The following is a 22,819-nucleotide window of genomic DNA, read 5'->3' as shown; positions in this document are numbered from 1 at the left end:
CATTGTTCTTATACTTGAGTTATTTCTTTCACATAATCCTCATAATCCTTATCAGAACATTTAATTATATTTGAAAGGGAGCAATGACTGAACAACAACACGATGAGCCTTTGCTCGGCTGTCAAAAATGTGAGAAAACATGTTTATTGTTGAGTGTACTCGTCAACTGCTGAATGAAGGTGAGTCAATGATCAAAATAAAACAAATTCAAATATGTTGTTCCCAACGAAGTTCTGTTCCCTCCAGGTTTCTGGAACTGTCGAGAAGACTCGAGAAACCTATGGAGTATAAAACGGCGGGTCTCAGGGTCCTCAGCACAGTTTGCAAACTTTTTAGCAAATCACAGTAAGGTGCAGTGGGGTAAGTGCGTAACCGGGGCAAGTGCATTAACTGGTTATATTTATTATTATATGAGTCAAATTAAAGTATCTGATATGTAGAGATCTACTAGAAGTTAGTGTTAATATTTCAACATAATGTCGCAGTAAAATATGCAATTCTCGCTTATTTTATCAACCGTTAAAAACAGTCATCAGTTTGTGGTAACCTCTAAAGTTGTGTGTACTATTTAGATAATTTTATTAATTAAGCAATATTGTGTTTTGGATTGTAATTTTTTAGTAAGTGTAAAGAATATTATTTAAAATATTTCTTAAAAACATAAATACTTAGTTTTTTTTGTAAGTTTACATAAAAATCATTACTCTGTTCTTGCCCCGTTAATATTACGTATTGGGGCAAATGCAGACCAAAGTGGTGAGGTAAGTGCAGATTGGTCTGCTCTTGCCACAGACTTCATTTATCGTTTAATGCTTTCTGGTTTTGGTTACCAGATTCACCGGTACCAGTTGACTGAGAGCTTTTCCGTCGACAGAAGCATCGTTGCTTTCTTTAGCCAGGATATTTGTAAATTTCTTAATGACTTTATTCTTCAAGTATCTTCTTAAAAAATTTGCTATTTTTATTTGTTTATTAATGGTTTTTATATAGGGCTGCCATGGTTCGAGTGCGAACGATGTGAAGATTCTAATTAATATCTATCTGCAACTTTGTTTTTGTTAAAAATAACTGAATTATTAATTTTTTGTTTTTTGTTTATCTTATCTTATATTCTACAGTTATTAAACCACCTTTTTATTTACCGAATTAATGTTCTTTTATGTAAAATATCTTATTTATTTTAATATTTTATGTTATTTTATGTGTTTTAATATTTTATGTAGTTTTATTTTACCAAACCCACTTTCAAATTTCATCAAAGGGTTCTTGTATTTTTAGAAGACAATAACTCTGAAACTAACCTATATAATTCAATGCGGTAAAAAGCATTTCAAAGCAGATATGTTAACAATTACTCTCTTGCTTCGTAGTGTATAAAATAAGGCTGCAATACATTTTTAACTCGCACTTACGCACTTGCCCCGTTTTAAGGGAAAGTGCAGACCAATTGACACGTCGTACAATTTTCTATCATTATGTAAATTTGAAAAGAAAAATGACGCCGAAGTCACTATAAGTTAAACAATAAAGGTGCTTTTTCATGCTGACGCTCGACGCTCATTTTTAGCGTCAAAACAGGTCACGTGATCAAAATTGACCATTATCCAGCGTTAATTTTGATCACGTAACCTGTTTTGACGCTAAAAATGAGCGTCGAGCGTCAGCATGAAATAGCACCTTAATACTTGCACAATACTTGGAATACCGATAATATTAACTATTTCTGTTAGAGATTGATAATATATGCATTTAATGTCCAACTTTACAAAAACCAGTCTGCACTTACCCCACTGCACCTTATAGATATTTCGCAGTTAGTTTTTGCAGTTATCATAGTCGCGTTCGGTGCGTTATTTCAAGTGCCATCGTGTAAGGAACAGTTATTACAAACTTCTGTAAATTATTATTCGATTTCCAATGTTTCTTTTCGCGTGCGTGTGTTTCGTTCTGAAGTCTATTGACTTTGATACCACATCCAGCATCAAAAAAATCCTTTCGGCTCAGCAAAGGACGACACTATATAATTATTGATATTACTGCTAAAACCACGATTGAAAAATGTAGACAATTATTTACTACTTTTAAATCTTTTGAAGCGTCGCGAAGAGATTTAATTAAACGTTTATATTAATATTTCTTATTAATTTATTATGATTAACAAATACGCTCCAGTTTTCGCAACACCGTTTAGCAATCTCACAATCCGCCCGCTGGAATTGCTAATGGGATTGTCCCGATTGCGCACATTAATAATCGGACACGAAGACATTTTTCGATCGGACACATTTCCGATCAGACACAGTCCCAATCGGACACATTTTCAATCAGATACCCGCAGGACACACGATGTCCCCTTCGATAACAAACAACTTTTACTTAAAACATTTTTTCCTGTCCACCAAAATTGTAGGAGTTATTCAGGTGGCCGGTCTTAACTGACTCACCCTGTACATAGAAATACTTATCGAAAAGCAACTCACAAGTAGAGGACCAAGTAGATGACCCCTCGGATTTCGCTCAACTTTTAATATATTGTAGTCCACCCCTCCCACTAACAAACTGTCATACAACTCTTGCCAAAGTGCAATAGTTTACGAGTTATAAGAGTTTAAAGTTTGCTTTACCTACTGGATATACTAAGTCGGTAGAAACGATTTGCAAGTAACGAGCGTAGCCCGGCGAAGAAAGCGCCTAGCTAGAACGCTCGACGTCGCTCGTTCGAAGCATGCTGTTACCATTCTTTTTTCTGTTTTTTTAAACTATGTAATGAAAGAGTTTTTAATAAATACGTTATGCTGTAATTCTTATATTAATTATTCACATTATTATATTTTTACATTGTAATTATAAAAATGGTATCGTTTCATTTAATAATCATTTAATAGAAAAATAAAACATTTGAAAATTGTATTGAACATAAAAATTTATTTGTACGGTATATTTGTTTCTTGAGCACTATCAATTATCAGTACCTATATTATAGTTATAAATAATATTATATAAAGTTATAAATAATATACGTTAAATATATAGTTATAAACGTATAAAAGTATAAATAAATACATATGGTACGCATCGAAATTGATCGATGACAGGCCAATATTTTTAAATATGAATAAATCTGCTTCTCGTCTACATTACTCCACAAACCATGCTCATGCAAAGATATACCTTTCATTACAGTTTGTGCTTGGTGCAAAGTAATACTTTGGTGACGACCAGCGAAACGCCACGAAACCAATCCGTACCATTTACGACGGAATTGAATTTCAATCCGCAAAGGCAATTTTTGTGGCAACCTTCACTTGCCGCTCCAGCTGTGAGTTTTGCTTTCATGTTTATATTGATATTTCTCTAAAATAATTCTGTATGACAAGATAAGTGCCTAAGCTAAATATTTCTATGTTAATGAAAATCAAGAATTGCCGAGCTGGAGACTGATGGCGGCCAGCGAAACCCAACAGAACTAAACCGAACCATCGACTGAATTGAATTTTAGTCCACAAAGGGTGGCAGCCAGCGAAACGGAACAGAAGTCACCAAAAGGACATCAGTCCGTTCTATCTAGGACGCCGCAAAATCTGAGAGAGATAAAGAAAATATATCCAGAAATATATAAATATATTGAGAAACAGCGACCTTTTATCATCTCTCATATCAAATAAAGAAATAAATAATTACTTGTTGTTAAAGTGCGACACTTGTGATATTAATAACCGAGATATCGTATTTGTAGACTGCCGACATTGTATCGCTTGTAACAAGTGTGCTGAATTGATTAAAATATGTTTAATATGCCATCAGCCTATAAGATATAAAATGAAAATTTATTATTTCTAGCACATGATGCGATTTGCGATCCCACAAGACTGTCGCATCCATAAACTGGAATTTCGGGTGTGAAATAGTACAGTATACAAAATTACAAAGCATTTTGTAATTATACAAGTGGTAAAATATAATTTATTCGTATAAGATCACATTTACAAATAGCTTGATTTAACTTTGGATACGTGTACTTGCCGTACCTGTAAAAGCTGAATTATAAAAATTAGTATTCATGCTTGTCATTTTGACTTAGACATTGTTAATGTAATTTTATAAATCGATGACATTGCAATAAATAATTTTTGACAGATGGTGTGCAAGAGAATTTCTTTAAGAAACACATTCTTTGATGTCACTCGCATGCTTGGAAACACTCGTACAATACATCGATATGGAGACATAAAAAATCAAGAGCTAATTATTGATATCCGTTTTTCATTTAAAATCTGCCTTTATATCGATTATTCTGCCCAATAAATTATATGGTTTCCAGTACTTCGTTGTGAGGGGATGCTGGAGTGACTAGGGAATTTTTTCGCGATGGTGCTACCATTTGCACAAAAAAATGCTTTTTATAAAAATTTCGCAATTTGTACGCACAAAATTGCGGTTGTTTACAATTGGAATAAAATAAAGGAATATAATGAAGCTTTTCGAAGTGACTTTAGAAGTGTAATAAAAAAGAATAGTATAAATGAAAATCTTGCATGTATGTATAAGTATGTACAAGATTTTCATTTATACTATTCTTTTTTATTACACTTCTAAAGTCACTTCGAAAAGCTTCATTATATTCCTTTATTTTATTCCAATTGTAAACAACCGCAATTTTGTGCGTACAAATTGCGAAATTTTTATAAAAAGCATTTCAACTGTAATTTTTATATATGTGTGTGTGCAATTGGCAACACTTTTCACTAGTCACTCCAGGATCACCTTAAGTGCGCGAATTATATTTAAAAGTAAAAAATGCATTCTGTGCTTTCATAATTCAATACTTTGTGATTCCCTTTTCCTTTATCTACCCTTTGTGTACCCATACAGCACAGACACTTGCAGCAACATTGCTGCAACATTGCACTACAATGTGCAATGTTGCAGAAATATTGTATAGTCATGAATTTGCAATATAGTTTAAACAACATTACAGCAACACTGTAAAATATTGTGAAAATAACATGTACTCTTATTTTGTGTGTGTGTGTGTGTCACTTAGAGTAAATATACAAAAATGTTTATTATTATAATAATTTTAATATACATAAGATTGAAAGCATTTATAGTGATTCGTACGAGCAGTGAGATTATTACAAAAGTCTATTTCCTTTTAGCTAAACTGGCTAAACTAGTTTATCTTTTTCTCTCTACATTGGAAGGAGCCAGTTCAGTCAAAAAGAAAAGATGACCTAATATCATGCATGCGTAAGAAAGTCTTATGAGGACACGTTCCACTTGGCGCTCGCAACGATGCGATTCTATCTTTGTTCAATATTTAATGAGCAATAAAGACAGAATGACGCTCGCGTCGTTGCGCGCGTCAAGTGGAACATACCCTGATTGTCAGTATCAGTATCAGGTACTTCTTGTCCTGATAATGTAAACTGTAATGTTCACGAAACATAGGAACCAAAATAACAAAAAACATGGAACTCGAAGATCAAAATTGATAATAATAATCAGTGTAATAACCTTCAAGTTTTGTCTTTATTTATTGAATGACTCTTACAATTAAAACACATATTTGGACGAAAAATAAATTTTATTAGAAATTGTTATACAATTTACTGTCATAAAATAATTATTAATTTAAATAGAAGATATAATTACAGATATAATTAAAGTAAAATAAAATAAGTAAAATAAAAAAATAATCCAATTCTAAAATAAATAAATTAAAATTTTTATTACTTTTTAAAATTTTTAGATTAATTTAGTTTATATATTTAAAATTGGATAAACCTAATGACATAATTAAAAATGGAAATATATAAGATAATAGTTCTTCTATTCAATATACAGGGTGATTCAAAACAACTTCATGTCCTTGAAATGTCGTATTCCTGGTTGAATTCTGAGACGATTTTTCCTTTACCAAAATTTTCTCCGAAGCTTAGTTTTTGAATTATAAAAAGAAATAATTGTCGAATAACAGGCCGCGCGTGAGAGGCAGACAGGGGCGGCGCGCGGCGCGACTCACCGCGGCGCTTACGCGGGACGCTCAGCTGATCGCTACATACGATCTCTCATAATTCTCTCTCATGATTCTCTCTCTCACTCACTCACTTTTTGTTTTTATAATTGAAAAACTAAGCTTCAGGGACAATTTGGAAAAGAGAAAGTCTCAGAATTGAGTCAGGAATACGACATTTCTCTCACTCACTTACCTTGTAGAGAATGACTTCGTGTTGTTGTAGTTCCTTGGAAAAGACGAATCGATCATAATCAATATTTTATTCTTCCACACACAAATTTTACGCAGATATTCAATCACAGTTTCGAGACACTGAGAGTTCACAGCAGAGTAATTAATCGAAAGTTTTTTTTATAAACTATTACGTTTCACTCACTCGATCAATGAAACGAGAAATGTACTAATGACTCTCAATCACTCGCCGACTAAAAATCACTCACAAGAAAGAAAGAAACACGCAACACAACACAACGCACGGTACACAACATGTTTCTAACCTCAACACATGTTTACGCGGTGACAGGAAGCAGTCGACTGATTTTTTATTATGATGGTACTAGCGTTGTCCAACTTGTGATCGGTTGAGGCCTCAGTATTCAGATCGTGGCAATTCGAAAAGTATAAAACGTATAATGCCGTATGATGTTCGTTTTGAGTTTAATTAAAATTAAGTGTTTTTAAAATATTTAATATTTTATTACACTTTATTATTTAAAAGCAATCATAATATAAAAAAATTTGAATTAAAACTCTTGTAATTTTTTCTTACATTTTGATAAACGTAAGATATTCGACGTAAAAAATATTAGTCGCCCTGAAAAGGGCGAATTACTTTTGATCGTCCTGAAAAGGACGGATTGTTTTTGGTCGTCCTGAAAAGAACGGATTGTGATTCTCTTTTACAAGAGATGCTCAAAATGGCCCCCGTCCATTCGAACGCAGGCCCTCATCCGTCGTAACAAATTTCTTTGCACGTTTTCCATCACGTCGTCTTCGATGGTCCATATGGCTTCCCGCAATCTTCCTTCCAAATCTTCTAGGCTTTCGGGATGCGTTTTATAAATCATCTCTTTGCAATGACCCCAAAGGAAGAAGTCCAGCGGATTGAGATCCGGGGATCTCGCAGGCCAACGTATCGGGCCATATCGACCCATCCAGCGTCCAGGGAACTGCCGATTTAGAAAATTGGTCACAATTCTTCCGTTGTGTGGCCCAGCACCGTCTTGTTGGAATATTATTTTGCTTCTTTCGTACAACGGCACTTCTTCTAAAAATTCTGGTAAATTGTCGCTTAACAATTCCAGATATGTTGCGGCAGTTAAAATGTCTGGAAGAATAATTGCACCTAGGATTTCAGTTCCAAAAATTCCACTCCAGACATTCATCTTCCAACGAGTCTGGAAGTTCCTGACTCGTGTACCGCCGGGATTTTCCTTGCTCCATAAGTGCATGTTGTGCGAATTAAATACCCCTTCTCGTGTATAGCGATAAATAGCGTAAATAGCGATTCATCGCTAAATATCACACGAGAAGGGAATGTGGGATCTTGTTCTGTTCTTCTTATAAAATCTTCGCAGAACCTTCTTCTCAGAGGATAATCTTCTGGTTGTAAATGCTGCACGCGGGTGTAATGAAACGCGTGCAGCTTTTCTTCTTTTAAGATCCTCTGTACGGTTGAATATGCTAAATTGTGTTCTCGAGCAATAATCCGAATACTTGTTTCGGGATTTTGCTCGACAGCGCAAACAACTGTCTCCGTATTTCGCAAATTTCTTGCGCGACGATCTCTCCCTGTGTCGTGTTTGTTCGGCAGGACATTCCCTGTTTCGTACAACCTTTGCGCTGCACCAAGTATGACACGGGCCGACGGATGTCTTGGTCTATTTGGGTATAATTCGACGTATCTTCTTGCAGCAACGTTATGCTGCCCGTTGCATTCACCGAGTGCCATCAGCATATCGTAGTATTCTTCGTATGTGTATGCTGCCATGTCGTTCTCCTAATGCTTCTTCTAATGTCGTTCTTCTAATAATCAAGGGATTATTGATTGCAGTATCGATCGCTTCATCCTATTTATACGATCTTCGCGGGGGGTCGCGGAGGGGGTATCGACCCCCCGCGAAGATCGTATAAATAGGATGAAGCGATCGATACTGCAATCAATAATCCCTTGATTATTAGAAGAACGACATTAGAAGAAGCATTAGGAGAACGACATGGCAGCATACACATACGAAGAATACTACGATATGCTGATGGCACTCGGTGAATGCAACGGGCAGCATAACGTTGCTGCAAGAAGATACGTCGAATTATACCCAAATAGACCAAGACATCCGTCGGCCCGTGTCATACTTGGTGCAGCGCAAAGGTTGTACGAAACAGGGAATGTCCTGCCGAACAAACACGACACAGGGAGAGATCGTCGCGCAAGAAATTTGCGAAATACGGAGACAGTTGTTTGCGCTGTCGAGCAAAATCCCGAAACAAGTATTCGGATTATTGCTCGAGAACACAATTTAGCATATTCAACCGTACAGAGGATCTTAAAAGAAGAAAAGCTGCACGCGTTTCATTACACCCGCGTGCAGCATTTACAACCAGAAGATTATCCTCTGAGAAGAAGGTTCTGCGAAGATTTTATAAGAAGAACAGAACAAGATCCCACATTCCCTTCTCGTGTGATATTTAGCGATGAATCGCTATTTACGCTATTTATCGCTATACACGAGAAGGGGTATTTAATTCGCACAACATGCACTTATGGAGCAAGGAAAATCCCGGCGGTACACGAGTCAGGAACTTCCAGACTCGTTGGAAGATGAATGTCTGGAGTGGAATTTTTGGAACTGAAATCCTAGGTGCAATTATTCTTCCAGACATTTTAACTGCCGCAACATATCTGGAATTGTTAAGCGACAATTTACCAGAATTTTTAGAAGAAGTGCCGTTGTACGAAAGAAGCAAAATAATATTCCAACAAGACGGTGCTGGGCCACACAACGGAAGAATTGTGACCAATTTTCTAAATCGGCAGTTCCCTGGACGCTGGATGGGTCGATATGGCCCGATACGTTGGCCTGCGAGATCCCCGGATCTCAATCCGCTGGACTTCTTCCTTTGGGGTCATTGCAAAGAGATGATTTATAAAACGCATCCCGAAAGCCTAGAAGATTTGGAAGGAAGATTGCGGGAAGCCATATGGACCATCGAAGACGACGTGATGGAAAACGTGCAAAGAAATTTGTTACGACGGATGAGGGCCTGCGTTCGAATGGACGGGGGCCATTTTGAGCATCTCTTGTAAAAGAGAATCACAATCCGTTCTTTTCAGGACGACCAAAAACAATCCGTCCTTTTCAGGACGATCAAAAGTAATTCGCCCTTTTCAGGGCGACTAATATTTTTTACGTCGAATATCTTACGTTTATCAAAATGTAAGAAAAAATTACAAGAGTTTTAATTCAAATTTTTTTATATTATGATTGCTTTTAAATAATAAAGTGTAATAAAATATTAAATATTTTAAAAACACTTAATTTTAATTAAACTCAAAACGAACATCATACGGCATTATACGTTTTATACTTTTCGAATTGCCACGATCTGAATACTGAGGCCTCAACCGATCACAAGTTGGACAACGCTAGTACCATCATAATAAAAAATCAGTCGACTGCTTCCTGTCACCGCGTAAACATGTGTTGAGGTTAGAAACATGTTGTGTACCGTGCGTTGTGTTGTGTTGCGTGTTTCTTTCTTTCTTGTGAGTGATTTTTAGTCGGCGAGTGATTGAGAGTCATTAGTACATTTCTCGTTTCATTGATCGAGTGAGTGAAACGTAATAGTTTATAAAAAAAACTTTCGATTAATTACTCTGCTGTGAACTCTCAGTGTCTCGAAACTGTGATTGAATATCTGCGTAAAATTTGTGTGTGGAAGAATAAAATATTGATTATGATCGATTCGTCTTTTCCAAGGAACTACAACAACACGAAGTCATTCTCTACAAGGTAAGTGAGTGAGAGAAATGTCGTATTCCTGACTCAATTCTGAGACTTTCTCTTTTCCAAATTGTCCCTGAAGCTTAGTTTTTCAATTATAAAAACAAAAAGTGAGTGAGTGAGAGAGAGAATCATGAGAGAGAATTATGAGAGATCGTATGTAGCGATCAGCTGAGCGTCCCGCGTAAGCGCCGCGGTGAGTCGCGCCGCGCGCCGCCCCTGTCTGCCTCTCACGCGCGGCCTGTTATTCGACAATTATTTCTTTTTATAATTCAAAAACTAAGCTTCGGAGAAAATTTTGGTAAAGGAAAAATCGTCTCAGAATTCAACCAGGAATACGACATTTCAAGGACATGAAGTTGTTTTGAATCACCCTGTATACGGAAATATGTGTTAATGATAGAACTATGGCAGAACTAAACATTACTCAGAGAGAAATATGACGTAAGTCTGCTTATTCAACATTGTCATATTGTCCTAAATTGTAATTTTAGATACACAGCAAAGCTGTCAATGTCCGAATTTTGATTCAGAAAAATAAAGGTAAAGGTAGAACAATAGTTGAAGTAAAATCGCATACCTATATCTTTGGCTATCCATTTTTCTCCATTTCTTGGCAATATCCTTATTTATATACTTGTTCGGATCAATTCCTCTAGGAGTTGCGCTATTTGCTTGTAATTTATTGATAAATTTCACCTCAATGTTATTTTCATGACACGATTCAGTCAGGGTATATTCATGCAGCTGAAACAACAATCACACGAATATACTTTGAATTAGTCCAATAAAAAAGGAGGAAATGTCACTAGCACTTCGCAGCGCAAGAAAATATTGGGTTGACCGGAAAGTTCATATTGACCACATTAGCAAAATTCGAACACAAAAATTACTGAGATCAAGATACCTGTCACACTCTAAAAATCGCTTCATCGTAAGTGTTTGAATTATACACATTTAAGCAGAAATAATGTTTGATTTATCGAACGCAAGTGGAAAAGCGTTTGAGTTTCAAACACTTTCGTATCAAACATTGCTATATATATATATATATATATATATATATATTAAAATTGTTTTCCTAAAATCAAACATGAGTCAAATTAAACAGATATATACGTTTGATTTTTAACAGGAACAAAATAAAACACAATTTGTGTTTGATTATTAGAAAGTCAAACAGATTTATATTTCAAACACTTTCTAATTACACACTTATGAAACAAACACTTACAAACTTAAGTACTGAATTCTTACAAAATTTCAACAAACCAGATGGCGCTCGCGGCGCAGTTTCTCGCGAGCAAGAGTTGCCCAACAAGGTATTTATTAAGGATTTTAAATCGCGATACACTGGCAATATCTGATGGTCGCGACCAAATAAAATATTTATATGTTTTAAGTCTAACGAATTTGTTGGCGCGTAGTGGATGAATTGGTTCCTCTCGCTCTAGGAACCAATTCATCCACTACGCGCCAACAAATTCGTTAGACTTAAAACATATAAATATTTGATTTGCGGGAAATGTCAATTAATTAGAAAATCAAACACCTTACGCGTGTAATATAATTAAACACCAACCACAAACCCAACACTTATAAATGTTTGAAATGAATCAAACATTAATAAACATCTTGAAAACGGCGACAACGAAAGTGTTTGAATTTCAAACACTTATTATTTAGAGTGCACGAACCACCAAGACGACCATCTATAAAACTCTGATAAAACCTACAATGATGTATGGATCGAAGAGATGAATCTTGAGAACAGAAGATGCAGAAAGATTAGGCCGATTCGAAAGGAAAATCTTGAAAAGGAGCTTAGGACGGATGAAAATGAATACAGAAGAAGGAGGAACTCAGAAATATATCAGATATATGATGATATAGATGTCCTATATTAAAGTAGGCTGAGATGACTGGGCCATGTTAAGAGAATGGAGGATAATAACCCGTGCAAGAGAATTCTCGAGGGTAACATCTACAGCAAAAGACCGAGAGGCAGACTCAGACACCACTGGTGGAACGCGATGCTGGAAAACATCAAGCGGCTGGGGGTCCGTGACTGGAGGACAAGATCCAGAGATAGAGAGGAATGGAGAAGGCTCCTCACTAAGGGGAGGCTAAGGTCCTCTTCAGGGCTGTAGAGCCTTAGAAGAAGAAGAAGAGAGAGAAAAAAGAAACAATTCAATTTTACATTGCAAAAACCGAAAACTTTAATTTTTGCTAATTTAACCCTAGCTTCCCACACTTTCACTTTTCACGAGCTTCCCACTGGGGTATAGGCTACTCCACGTCGAACATTTAGTTAAAAATGTAAGAAAAAATCAATTGATTTTAAGTCACTTTTTTCCATCGATACGTCACACATCAAGGAATATGCCTATGCACAAGAAAATTTGAAAAAAATTAGTTTGAAAAATATTCGCTTATGAAAAAAGGTTACAAAAATCGTGAATTACTTTATTTTACTTGGGGGGTTTCACGTACCCCTGTGTTGGAAGCTAAGGGTAAATAATTATTATAATAATAGTAGCTATAATAATAATAATAATAATAATAATAATAATAATAATAATAATAATAATAATAACTATCTGAAATTAAATACGTAATTACGCAATAGGGTAAGATGCAAATATAATATAACATAGGAAGATGCAAATATCGTAGATCACACATGTCACATTTTAAAGTTGTTAAACCTCGCAATACTTACATACCTTGGTAAATGTAAGAGTAGCTATTGGCGGTAGACGAAGTAGATTCGGATAGTAGAAGCTTCCTGCAGGATGTGCCGGATATCTGGATGTAATTCTGTAAACGATTCCTTTTGGTTGTGTCGGCCAGTTAGTAGCCGTGAAAGTGAAACCATTATCTGTACCTCCATCGAATGGGTCAAGCTGTTAAATGAGGAAAAGCGAAGCAGGTTTAAACGTGTTTTTTAAACGAGCAGATTTGGATTTGGTAAAAGTGTATAAAAGGTTATACTTCACGGATCTTTCTCATTTTGATATATGTTATAAAGGATGAAGTTCTAAGTAATTTTATTTTACAATTATTTACTTAACAACGATCATGTGAAATTTCTGAGATATATCACAAAATATCACAAATACTATTATATACAAATAGGAAATTATGCAGATTAGGGGAACTAGGTTCCGATTACTTTGATTTTGACATAGAAGATATTATAGATACCTTCCTGAGTAACTCGCAAAAGCCGTTTTAGCCGTCACTCGTTGTTTATTAAAAAATGATTAACAAAAACCGTTTAATGATTTTGCACAAATTTTCAGCTGTGTGAAAGGAAAAGTTACGTTAAGGTAGTTGAGTTAAGTTAGGTTAGATTAGATTAGATTTTTTGCGGGGGTTCAGGGGGAAAGATCCCGCCCCTCCCTCTCCACACTTCTACTGTTCATATTTAAAGATCTTTTATAGATTCGCAGATTTATGTAAACAATAATTTTTATTATTGTTTGCCCTTTCTTGTATATTCTTATGACATTGTGACATTTGGAGACATTTTAACCTAACCTTACCTAACCTAACTCAACCTGTAACTCCTCCTTTCGTGTGGACAGCTGAGAATTCATGTAAAATCATTAAACTTTTTTTATTAATAACTTTATAAGAAACAACGAGCAAAAACCAAAATCTTGTTCAGATTACTTGGAAGAATGACCTCTATATATTAGATAGTAAACTTAATTCCTGCCGTTTTTTCGTCTCCAAAATTGATTTGTTTCGAAGGAAAAATGAATGAACCTCAATTAAAGTAATTTCCTCCATTTTCTACTACTTTTTTCTATCTCTCCGGCAACAGGGCAATCCCACGACGGTAGAACGCGATGTCTTTCGAGGCGATCCATTCATCCATCCATTTTTGGACTTCTTCGTAACTGGAGAAGTGTGTGTCCGTAAGCGCGTGTTGCATCGACCGGAAGAGATGATAATCCGACGGTGCTAAGTCTGGAGAGTACGCTGGATGCGGGAGGACTTCCCATTCAAGCTCTAGAATGTCTGCTTCACGCTTTTCGTAACATGTGGTCGAGCGTTATCATGCAAAAGAATGACTTTGTGTCGATTGTTGGCTACGGATGGTCTTTTTTGCATCAACGTCATTCAATCGGCATAATTGCTGTTGGTAGCGATCAGCTGTAACGGTTTCATTTGAACGCAAGAGCTCGTAATACAGCACACCCTCCTGGTCCCACCAAATGCAGAGCAAGGTCTTATGCTCATGAATATTCCTCTTCGACGTTGAGTGGATGGTTGACCGGGATCCACCCATGATTTCCTCCGCTTGGGATTATCAAAATAAATCCATTTTTCATCGCCAGTCACAATACACCACAAAAAACTCTTTTCTTTGCCTGGCAAGCAAAGAAGTCGCGATAGACAAACGATTCAAAATGGCATTTTCTAACAACTCATGTGGTAGCCATATCCCTTCCTTATGAATTTTTCCCATGGCATGCAAGCGTTTTGAGACGGCTATTAGAGTAACATTTAACGCTTTCGACAACTCTAAAAGCGTTTGAGCTGGATTCTCATCGAGCAATTCTTGCAGCTCAACATCTTCAAATTTTTTCGGCTGTCAGGGACGTTCTTTGTCTCTTACGTCAAAATCACCATTTCGAAAGCATTCAAACCAAACTCTACATGTTCTTTCCGATGGAGTTTCATCACCATACACTTCGGATAATAAACGATGCGTTTCAACTGCGGTTTTCTTGAGGTCGAAGTAGTGAAGAAGCACATGTCGGAAAAACAGCTTATCGCGGTTCATTTTCAATCGATTGGAAAATCTCTTTGGCGTCGAGAAATCTAACCTGTGAGGACTGAATCACTTTCAGCAATGTTTAAACTACAAAAGACATGCGACTTCACCGTCAAAACTCGTCAGCGTTGGAGCCGACACCCTCTAGTAGCAAGCGGCAGGAATTAAATTTAACCTAATATGTCAAGGTCAAAGTAATCGGAACTGATCTAGCTTTCCTAATCTGTATAATTTCCTTAATATTATTTGTGATATATTTTAGAAACTACACACGACTGTCACAACTATGTGTAGTTGTTTACTTAACAACTATGTTAAGTAAAAACTTAGAACTTCACCTTTCATAACGTATGTCAAAATGAGAAAGATCCGCGAGATATAACCTTTTATACAGTTTTACCGCGGATATTAGCGAAATGGTCAAATGCATAGCGCTTCATAGAAATAAATGCATAAGTTAAATTTCACAAATAGTGATGCTTATATTTCAAATTTTCTGAAGCTAATTTAAACGAGTCACATTTTGTATGCATAGTTGGAAATGTAAAACATGCAATTGTCATATAATGATTGCTTGGGCACATCTCGATTAAATAATAATTAAATGATAATAACTAATAGTCTTTACAGTTGAAGCTGTTCTCAGCTTCAGAAACAAAATATTATATACAAAATATTAAATCAACGTAAATATATAAATAAACGTTTCTTATTATTTATTTATTTATTTTTACAAAGAACGGTCTCCAGAGGAAACTTTTGCTTGAGACATACAACACTCGCACCATGCGATAAGAGCATCTTGAAGAACTGGAACAAGAGCTGCATGTCAGGTGAGACATTCTGAGTATCTCTGAAACACGTTAGAGAGAAGAAGCCACAACAATGCTCAGATCCGGACACCTGCTGTTCCAAAACAACACTAACACCGACCCACATATCGGGGGAGTGACGATCATGGTGCACAGGAACCTAAAGCAACTGATCTTCAAAACATGTGGTAACTCAGAGAGAGTGATCTATGTCATGATCAAACTAAATGACAAATACACCATGCAGGTTATTCAGGCCTACGTACCGACTAGCGCTACTGAAAATATGGAGGCTGAGCAATTTTATGAAGATGTGACCACCTCGAAGAGAGCTGAGAAGGCCAAGTTTGTCGTCGTAATCGGAGACTTTGATGCGAAGATAGGTTGTAAGGAAACGACAGACCCGGCGAACATAGGACCGTTCGGCCTGGGTACCAGAAACGAGGGGGTCAGATGCTGCTGAATTACCTGAGCGCGTAAGACCTATTCTGCATGAACACCCACTTCAAGAAGCCTCCCCAAAGGAAGTGGACATGGAAAAGCCCGAATAACATGGTGAAAAATGAGATCAATTACATCCTCACTAACAACAAAGAGATTTGTACTGACGTCAGTGTTCTCAACCGATTCAGTGCAGAAAGTAATTACTAGCTAGTAAGAGCCAATCATCATCAATACTAGGTTCGAAAGACGTAAATTAATAAAAAACTTGCAGTTGTTCATCTTCGAACTTTTGCGAGTGACCTGGCTGGTGTTTGTCGTGAACATCACAATCATCACTTTTGAATCGTCGAAACCAATCTCTACATACTGTTTCCGATGGAGCAGATTCACTATAAATTTTCGCAAGCAATCGATGAGCTTCACTTCGATCTGTTACACTTTTTTTTCAAATCAAAATAGTGTAGAAGTACACATCGGAAAAACAACTTATCGCGTTCCATTTTAATTCGGTTATAGAAAAACACTTGTGTAAACAAAGGATGGCGTCTGATGACTAAATTTTAGTGGGAAATATTCACACTTCAAAATGACATAAGAATCATCTGTCACTGCCCACAGCATACGCAGCTAGAACCACATGACTACACATTCTACACATTTTACACATGAACAGCGGCTTTCAATGCAACCTCCTAATATATTGCTTTATAGTTGTTTTGATAATTATTTAGATTAGGGGACACAGCGCCGATGACCTTGACCTTGACCTTGACATATATCTTTTTTTAAAAATATCTTCTTTAAAAATATCCGGCTAATTTTCTCTTTCAACATATCAACTACGCGTGCACACGCTATCTCTTTGTAACCAGAAGTCAATGAAGAAGTCAAAAACAAACAAAAGTCAAATCTTATTTCTTTACATTAAAAATATTGTAAGTAAAGTTTAGATATATTTTATGTAAATTTTATACAACCGATATCTTCTTCGTCGTATAATTCATGTCCGAACGTACGTCATGACCTCTTGACACACACGATACACATGTGTTGCGTACCAGGCTATTCACATGTATACGAGACCTACAGTTTAACGCCGGTTCCGAACGGCTATATTAGAGAGGCTTCCTTGGCAATATACTCTCGGTGGTTTGCCATTGCCTTCCGAAAGAAGAACGGGTGTACTTTTTCGACGGGGGTATTTTTTCGACTCCGCCGGGGATCAAGTCCGGGACTTTCAGCTTTGTAGACTGCCTACTATGCTACGCTTCGCCCCAATAATAACCGATATAGGTCAGAATTTATATAATAGTAAAATTTAGTTAGAATATAATCTCTCTATATTATTAAAAGAATACAAATATGTTACTTCAGGTTCATAAATGTAAGTCAACAATATACGTTTATTTAATGTGTCTATTTTTAGAAATTTTTATTACGAAAGTAATTTCAATTTTATTAACATACACATATAGTTTTTACTGTGAAATGTAATTACCTCTACGGTAACGGTGTCGACCCAATTACCATCGACGCACAACTGGAAAGAATCTACTCCTACAAACCAATCGGGGCTAGGATTGATGCGTGCCATAATGCTAATCAAAGTATGGTTGCTATCTAAGAAGACTCGAGTGACACTTGTGCCTTCGCCTCGAAGAACTGGCGCACCGATGAATGAGTGCAGAATATTAGGGTCTCCATCTGTGTCCAGCTCGTCCACTCTTCCAGTTTCCACATACAATTGAGCGCCCGGGGACAATTTCTCGCTTAATCTATACAAGATGTAGGACGAGTCATGCGTTCGACCTGTAAAATGATACAAATGACATAAAACGATTTACGTAACTTATTCATATTACATATATATTGTTACGTCCAGGAGACTCCACGGTTCCTCGCTTCCACAGAAAATATTAAATTTAGAGATAAAGAAGAGTAACAATTAAGAACCAATCCCCACCAACGGAAAGTACGACCGGATGAATGGAGGGGCAAGTGGTCTTAGCAAAATGTCACGTAATGATATACAGCTCACAAACTTTTCAATCCTCGCCTGCGCTCAGCCGAAACACTCAATAGGCTAAATATATTCGGAGTTAATAGCTTAAATCACTTAGGGAAGACCGCTCCAGATCTGGAAAAGCGGAGCGGCACTTGGGAATCGTCACCCGCTGACGGCAATAAAGTAATCCACCGAATCTAAATACTGAGAAGTTCTGCCATACATGGTCAGCCGCGAACCAGATACGCGATATAAATAGATTTAGACTAAAGGAAATGTAAACGTGGATTGTAAATGTAGGGTCGAAGGAGGGGTCATCACAAGTGTCGCACTTTAATTCTCGAAAACAAAATCATAAATCCATCAGATACCACGGTAATTCCAGAAGCAACAAACGCTGCTTCATTAGAAACAAATTTTTCTTATTTCCTTCTTTTCTTGGAACAGCATAACCCCCACCTAAGCTCTTTTAGCCCTATATAAAGGGAACAATTTGGCCAGAGCGTGTCTTTGGTCTTTGATCAGTCAGCATTACGTTATTGTTTCGTTCCCGTGATCGGGACGTCGCGGTAAAAAGTAGAGTTAGTGATACTCTCCACGCCAAGGCTCTCTGGTCCGGTTGGCTCCCTCATCCAAGCCATCGAAATACTCCATCCGAAGAGCAGCACCGAAGAAAGTAAGCCAAAATTCACATAATAATTTCATTTTTCTTCTCTTCAACCGTTTCGTGGCTTCTTTTCATATTACCGAACAAAGTTTATTCCGTTTTTCCCGTTTTAAGTAGCCCATATAAATCGCGGACGGAGTAGTTCCCCGGCAGAATTAGTGTCGATCGAGCAAAGGGTACCCTTCCCCGAACCAGCAGCAACCGAACAACCGGGGAAACCCAACAGCCCACTACGATCCCCTTGCGATTCTACCGAGCGGGTATCACCACTTTCAATAGACATTCCGTCTCCTACTTCTTCGACAAACGCGAATCCACCCTTTTCTCCCCCTACTCCCTCTTTCCCTCCCCGAACTGTCTTCTAGGTGGTACTCACCCATCCCCACCCCGGAGCTCGAACAGTATTTAAACTCGGCCATCCCTTCCCCAACTCCAGAAGTAAGTCCGGAACCATTCATTCCCCCTCCACCTCCAGTCCCTGAAAACGCCAAGTTTTCCGGGCTACCTGTCCCTACTATTTCCGCGTTAAGGGAATTTTCCCAGAGCGTTTTCTACCTATTATTCGAATATTTCCTCGATTTTTTCCCCACCTACTCTTTTCCCCTTCCGCCTCACACCATAATCTGCGGACCCGAATCTATAAATGTACCTGCCCTCAGGGACGCACTCAGGAACGCTGGCCCTAACACATTCGTTCCTTTCATCACCAGCAACCGCGTCCATCCCGTGCTAATTCCCGCATCCTACATTCGCGAATTTTTACTAGATTTTTACTAAATACTACGTAACTTAAGCGAATTAGACATAGAAATGTGAAATCGGAACTTTTGCTTTACAAATTTTCAAAATTATAGTTTCTTCTTATTTAAAGTAAAGTTTGCGTTAATCATAAGAATTATAATCATGTTTAAATAAATTTGTAATCCAACTTCAAGTTCATTTTAAATTATAGTTTTTGTATCTTTAGAAATTACTTATTGATTAAGTCTCTAATGTAATTATCAGACCAAATACAGAGTGTCCGACATGAAGCGGACCAACGCTCGTGAGCTGGTAGAGCACAGTGAACTGAAAAGAAAAGTCCTGTACCACTTTGCAATTTTCGCAATATTAACGGAGTTATTAATTAATGAATATAAGTGAATGAGGGCGGTGCGTGCAGCGAGATAGGTCGGTAGGAGAGCTGCGCACTCTTTGATACACCGCGAGCTGGGCGGGCGGCGCGAGGTGAGGGAGAATGGGTGTCTTAGATATTGACAATAACAAGGGATATTGTCAATATCTAAGACACCCATTCTCCCTCACCTCGCGCCGCCCGCCCAGCTCGCGGTGTATCAAAGAGTGCGCAGCTCTCCTACCGACCTATCTCGCTGCACGCACCGCCCTCATTCACTTATATTCATTAATTAATAACTCCGTTAATATTGCGAAAATTGCAAAGTGGTACAGGACTTTTCTTTTCAGTTCACTGTGCTCTACCAGCTCACGAGCGTTGGTCCGCTTCATGCCGGACACCCTGTATAACAATGTTAATTTTGTAAAAAAAAAATGAAAATTGCATTTATTTAACTACCCTTGTTTTCACTCTCTTTCCTCGACTGATCGTACAGGTCCTATCCTTGGTAATAGGGATTCATTTCCCTTACCTAAAAAGGACCGACGAGTTGACCGTTTCGACTATTAGGGTAGATCGACCTTGGTCGTTGACCCAAACATCGAAGCGTATCGGTCAGCTCGAACTCGAGATTCTGCGGCTGTGTGCCAACGAACCTCAAGAGGCGTCTGGTTGCGCCCTTCCTTGAGCTCACGGAGTTCTGGACGTAACAATATACACACACATATACATATATACATTTAATATTTCTCAATTATGCAATTACATATTAATTTGTCAATGTCCCAGGTAGCAAGCACACGTCATTTTGACGTTTCAAATTGGTCATTCACTGACTATTCTTGACGTCACAAGTTGACGCCCTTATGACGTAATAATGACGGTCTAATGTCGCAAAATTTTGACGTCATAAAATATACCGTATTTTGACGTCATAGTATGACACATGTATGACATAGTATGACATGTAATTACATTTTTGTGACAATTACATTTTGTATGACATAGTATGACATGTAATTACATTTTTTTAAAAACTTAGATTTTTATATTTTATGAATTACTCTCTAAATTTCGTGTAGTGGAATCTCACTCTTTTGGAATGAGATATCACTTCAAGCAATGATTTCAAAAGTTTCAAAAGAAAAGAAGAAGAAAAGAGTACTGGATCGGTTTTCCGGATGGTTATTTATAAGGTGATAACGCAAATGTTACTTGCGAGAACGTCACGCCTGGCCTGGCCATCTATCGGTCGCTTGGTGAATCAGAGGCGGGAATTACACACACTTAAAATAAAATAATCGTCAGTTCATGACTAAAATATGACGTCACATCATAACGTCAACATATGGTTAGGTTAAAAATCGATCAGTTTGACGACATATGACCAAAAATGACCAATTTGAAACGTCACAATGACGTGTGCTTGCTACCTGGGGCAATGATACCATACGTGATTTAAAATTTGTATTATATTATTTATACGATAAAAAATTTATAAAATAATGTATTTATGATATATGAAATTAATTTTTTATTATCAAGGAATGTTCGCGTAAGGCATTAAGCACGGAGCCTTAGATTTTCGTGAGGCCTTGAACGCTGTCCACGAAACCTTAGGTTCCAACGATCAATCTGCGTTGGCAACAGCCAAAATAATACCGAAAATTACCGACTATTTTGTTCCGTATTTCTAATGTTTCAAAAAAAAAGATAGAGTAATTGCGGTCCGGCTTGGCTGGACAGGATTTCGTTTTCGACCCTTATAGCGGTAAGACGCGTCGAACAGTCCGGAACTTCAATTCGTTCCTGTGTACGCGTTTGCACGTGTTTGCACGTGTTTGCACGCGTTTAATAATCGTAGCGAGTGATCATTCGTACCCCGCAAGTTCGAATGGGATTTGATCGAGAGGTCGAAAGAGCGGTGTCGAGTCTCGGAGAAGATTTCCGTCCCGCAAATCAAAATCTCCGAACTCGCGTTTCAAGATGTCCGTTTTCGTGCGCTAAAATCGCGGCTTAACGCGTCAAGATCTCCGTCTCGCGTGATCGGTCCGTCCGATCCCCAGAAGATTTCCGCTCCGCGCCGTCTTCTCGACGCCGCGATTTCGGTTTCGTTCTTTCGAAATTCTTTCTCTCAAAAGTCGGGTCTCAATTTTAATCTCAAATTCTGTTTCGAACATTTATTAATACAAAATACAGTTCACTTTCGACCCTATCCTCAGTGTTGCCTGAATTCCCTTCCGCACGCCAAATGCACACGCGTAAACAAGACGATCAATGTAAACAACGAATGATCAGCAAGATTGACCGTGTAAATCTAATCATGATGTGCAAAAAGAGACTTCGAATTATTATACTTTAACAACATATGGATCAATTGACATCTTGATAAGTTTCGTGGATTGCAAAGATACAAAATATATATTTAGTTTTCTATTACATAAGGCATAATTCTATTGCATAATATCAACAGTTGGGAAATTTTTTTAATAAGAGTTAGAAATAAGAATAAAAATAGTAGTTCATCACGAAAATTATAGTACTAAACTGTTTGTTGCAGGAATTTATTGTGGGGAAGCAAAACTTTCTTCTGTTGAGTTATTTCTTCAAAACTTTGTAGAAGAAGTTAACTGTTTGCAAATGGTGTAGAATTGAATGGAAAGAAATACTCGTTTGAAATTATGGCAGTTATTGCTGACGCTCCAGCAAGAGCTTTCTTCAAATGCTACAAACTATCTGTGCACTGGTGCATTTTTCGCCTGTGAAAGGTGTGTCACCAAAGGAATATCAGTTGGAAAAAAGGTGTAAAAAACGAATTTACCATGAGATGCATTGCGACAAACGCACAATCGAATCTTTTGAAGAAAAATCTCACCCAGAAAACTATTATCAGAACTCAACCTCTTCATTAATAAGAATAAATAGCTTTGATGTGATTCAATGTGTAACTATATGTAGTATTGAA

At 37.3% G+C, this 22,819-nt stretch overlaps 1 protein-coding gene across 3 annotated transcripts in view; it reads right to left on the bottom strand.

Moving 5' to 3' along the window:
- Window positions 1-22,819, bottom strand: part of LOC105279061 — an 88,217-nt gene that overhangs the window by 25,250 nt on the left and 40,148 nt on the right. For all 3 annotated transcript variants that reach the window (XM_011338604.3, XM_011338619.3, XM_011338610.3), the window contains 3 exons: window positions 17,567-17,877; window positions 12,750-12,929; window positions 10,604-10,770 (listed from right to left, as the gene is read on the bottom strand). In XM_011338604.3, coding sequence (XP_011336906.1) covers window positions 10,604-10,770; window positions 12,750-12,929; window positions 17,567-17,877 — 658 coding nt within the window. The remainder of the gene's footprint in view (window positions 1-10,603; window positions 10,771-12,749; window positions 12,930-17,566; window positions 17,878-22,819) is intronic.

Source organism: Ooceraea biroi, chromosome 2 (genome assembly GCF_003672135.1).
Source record: "Ooceraea biroi isolate clonal line C1 chromosome 2, Obir_v5.4, whole genome shotgun sequence".
In the NCBI taxonomy this organism is placed as follows: domain Eukaryota; kingdom Metazoa; phylum Arthropoda; class Insecta; order Hymenoptera; family Formicidae; genus Ooceraea; species Ooceraea biroi.
The sequence above is the reverse complement of the archived record's forward strand: the minus strand, read 5'-3'. Positions and strand labels throughout refer to the sequence as shown.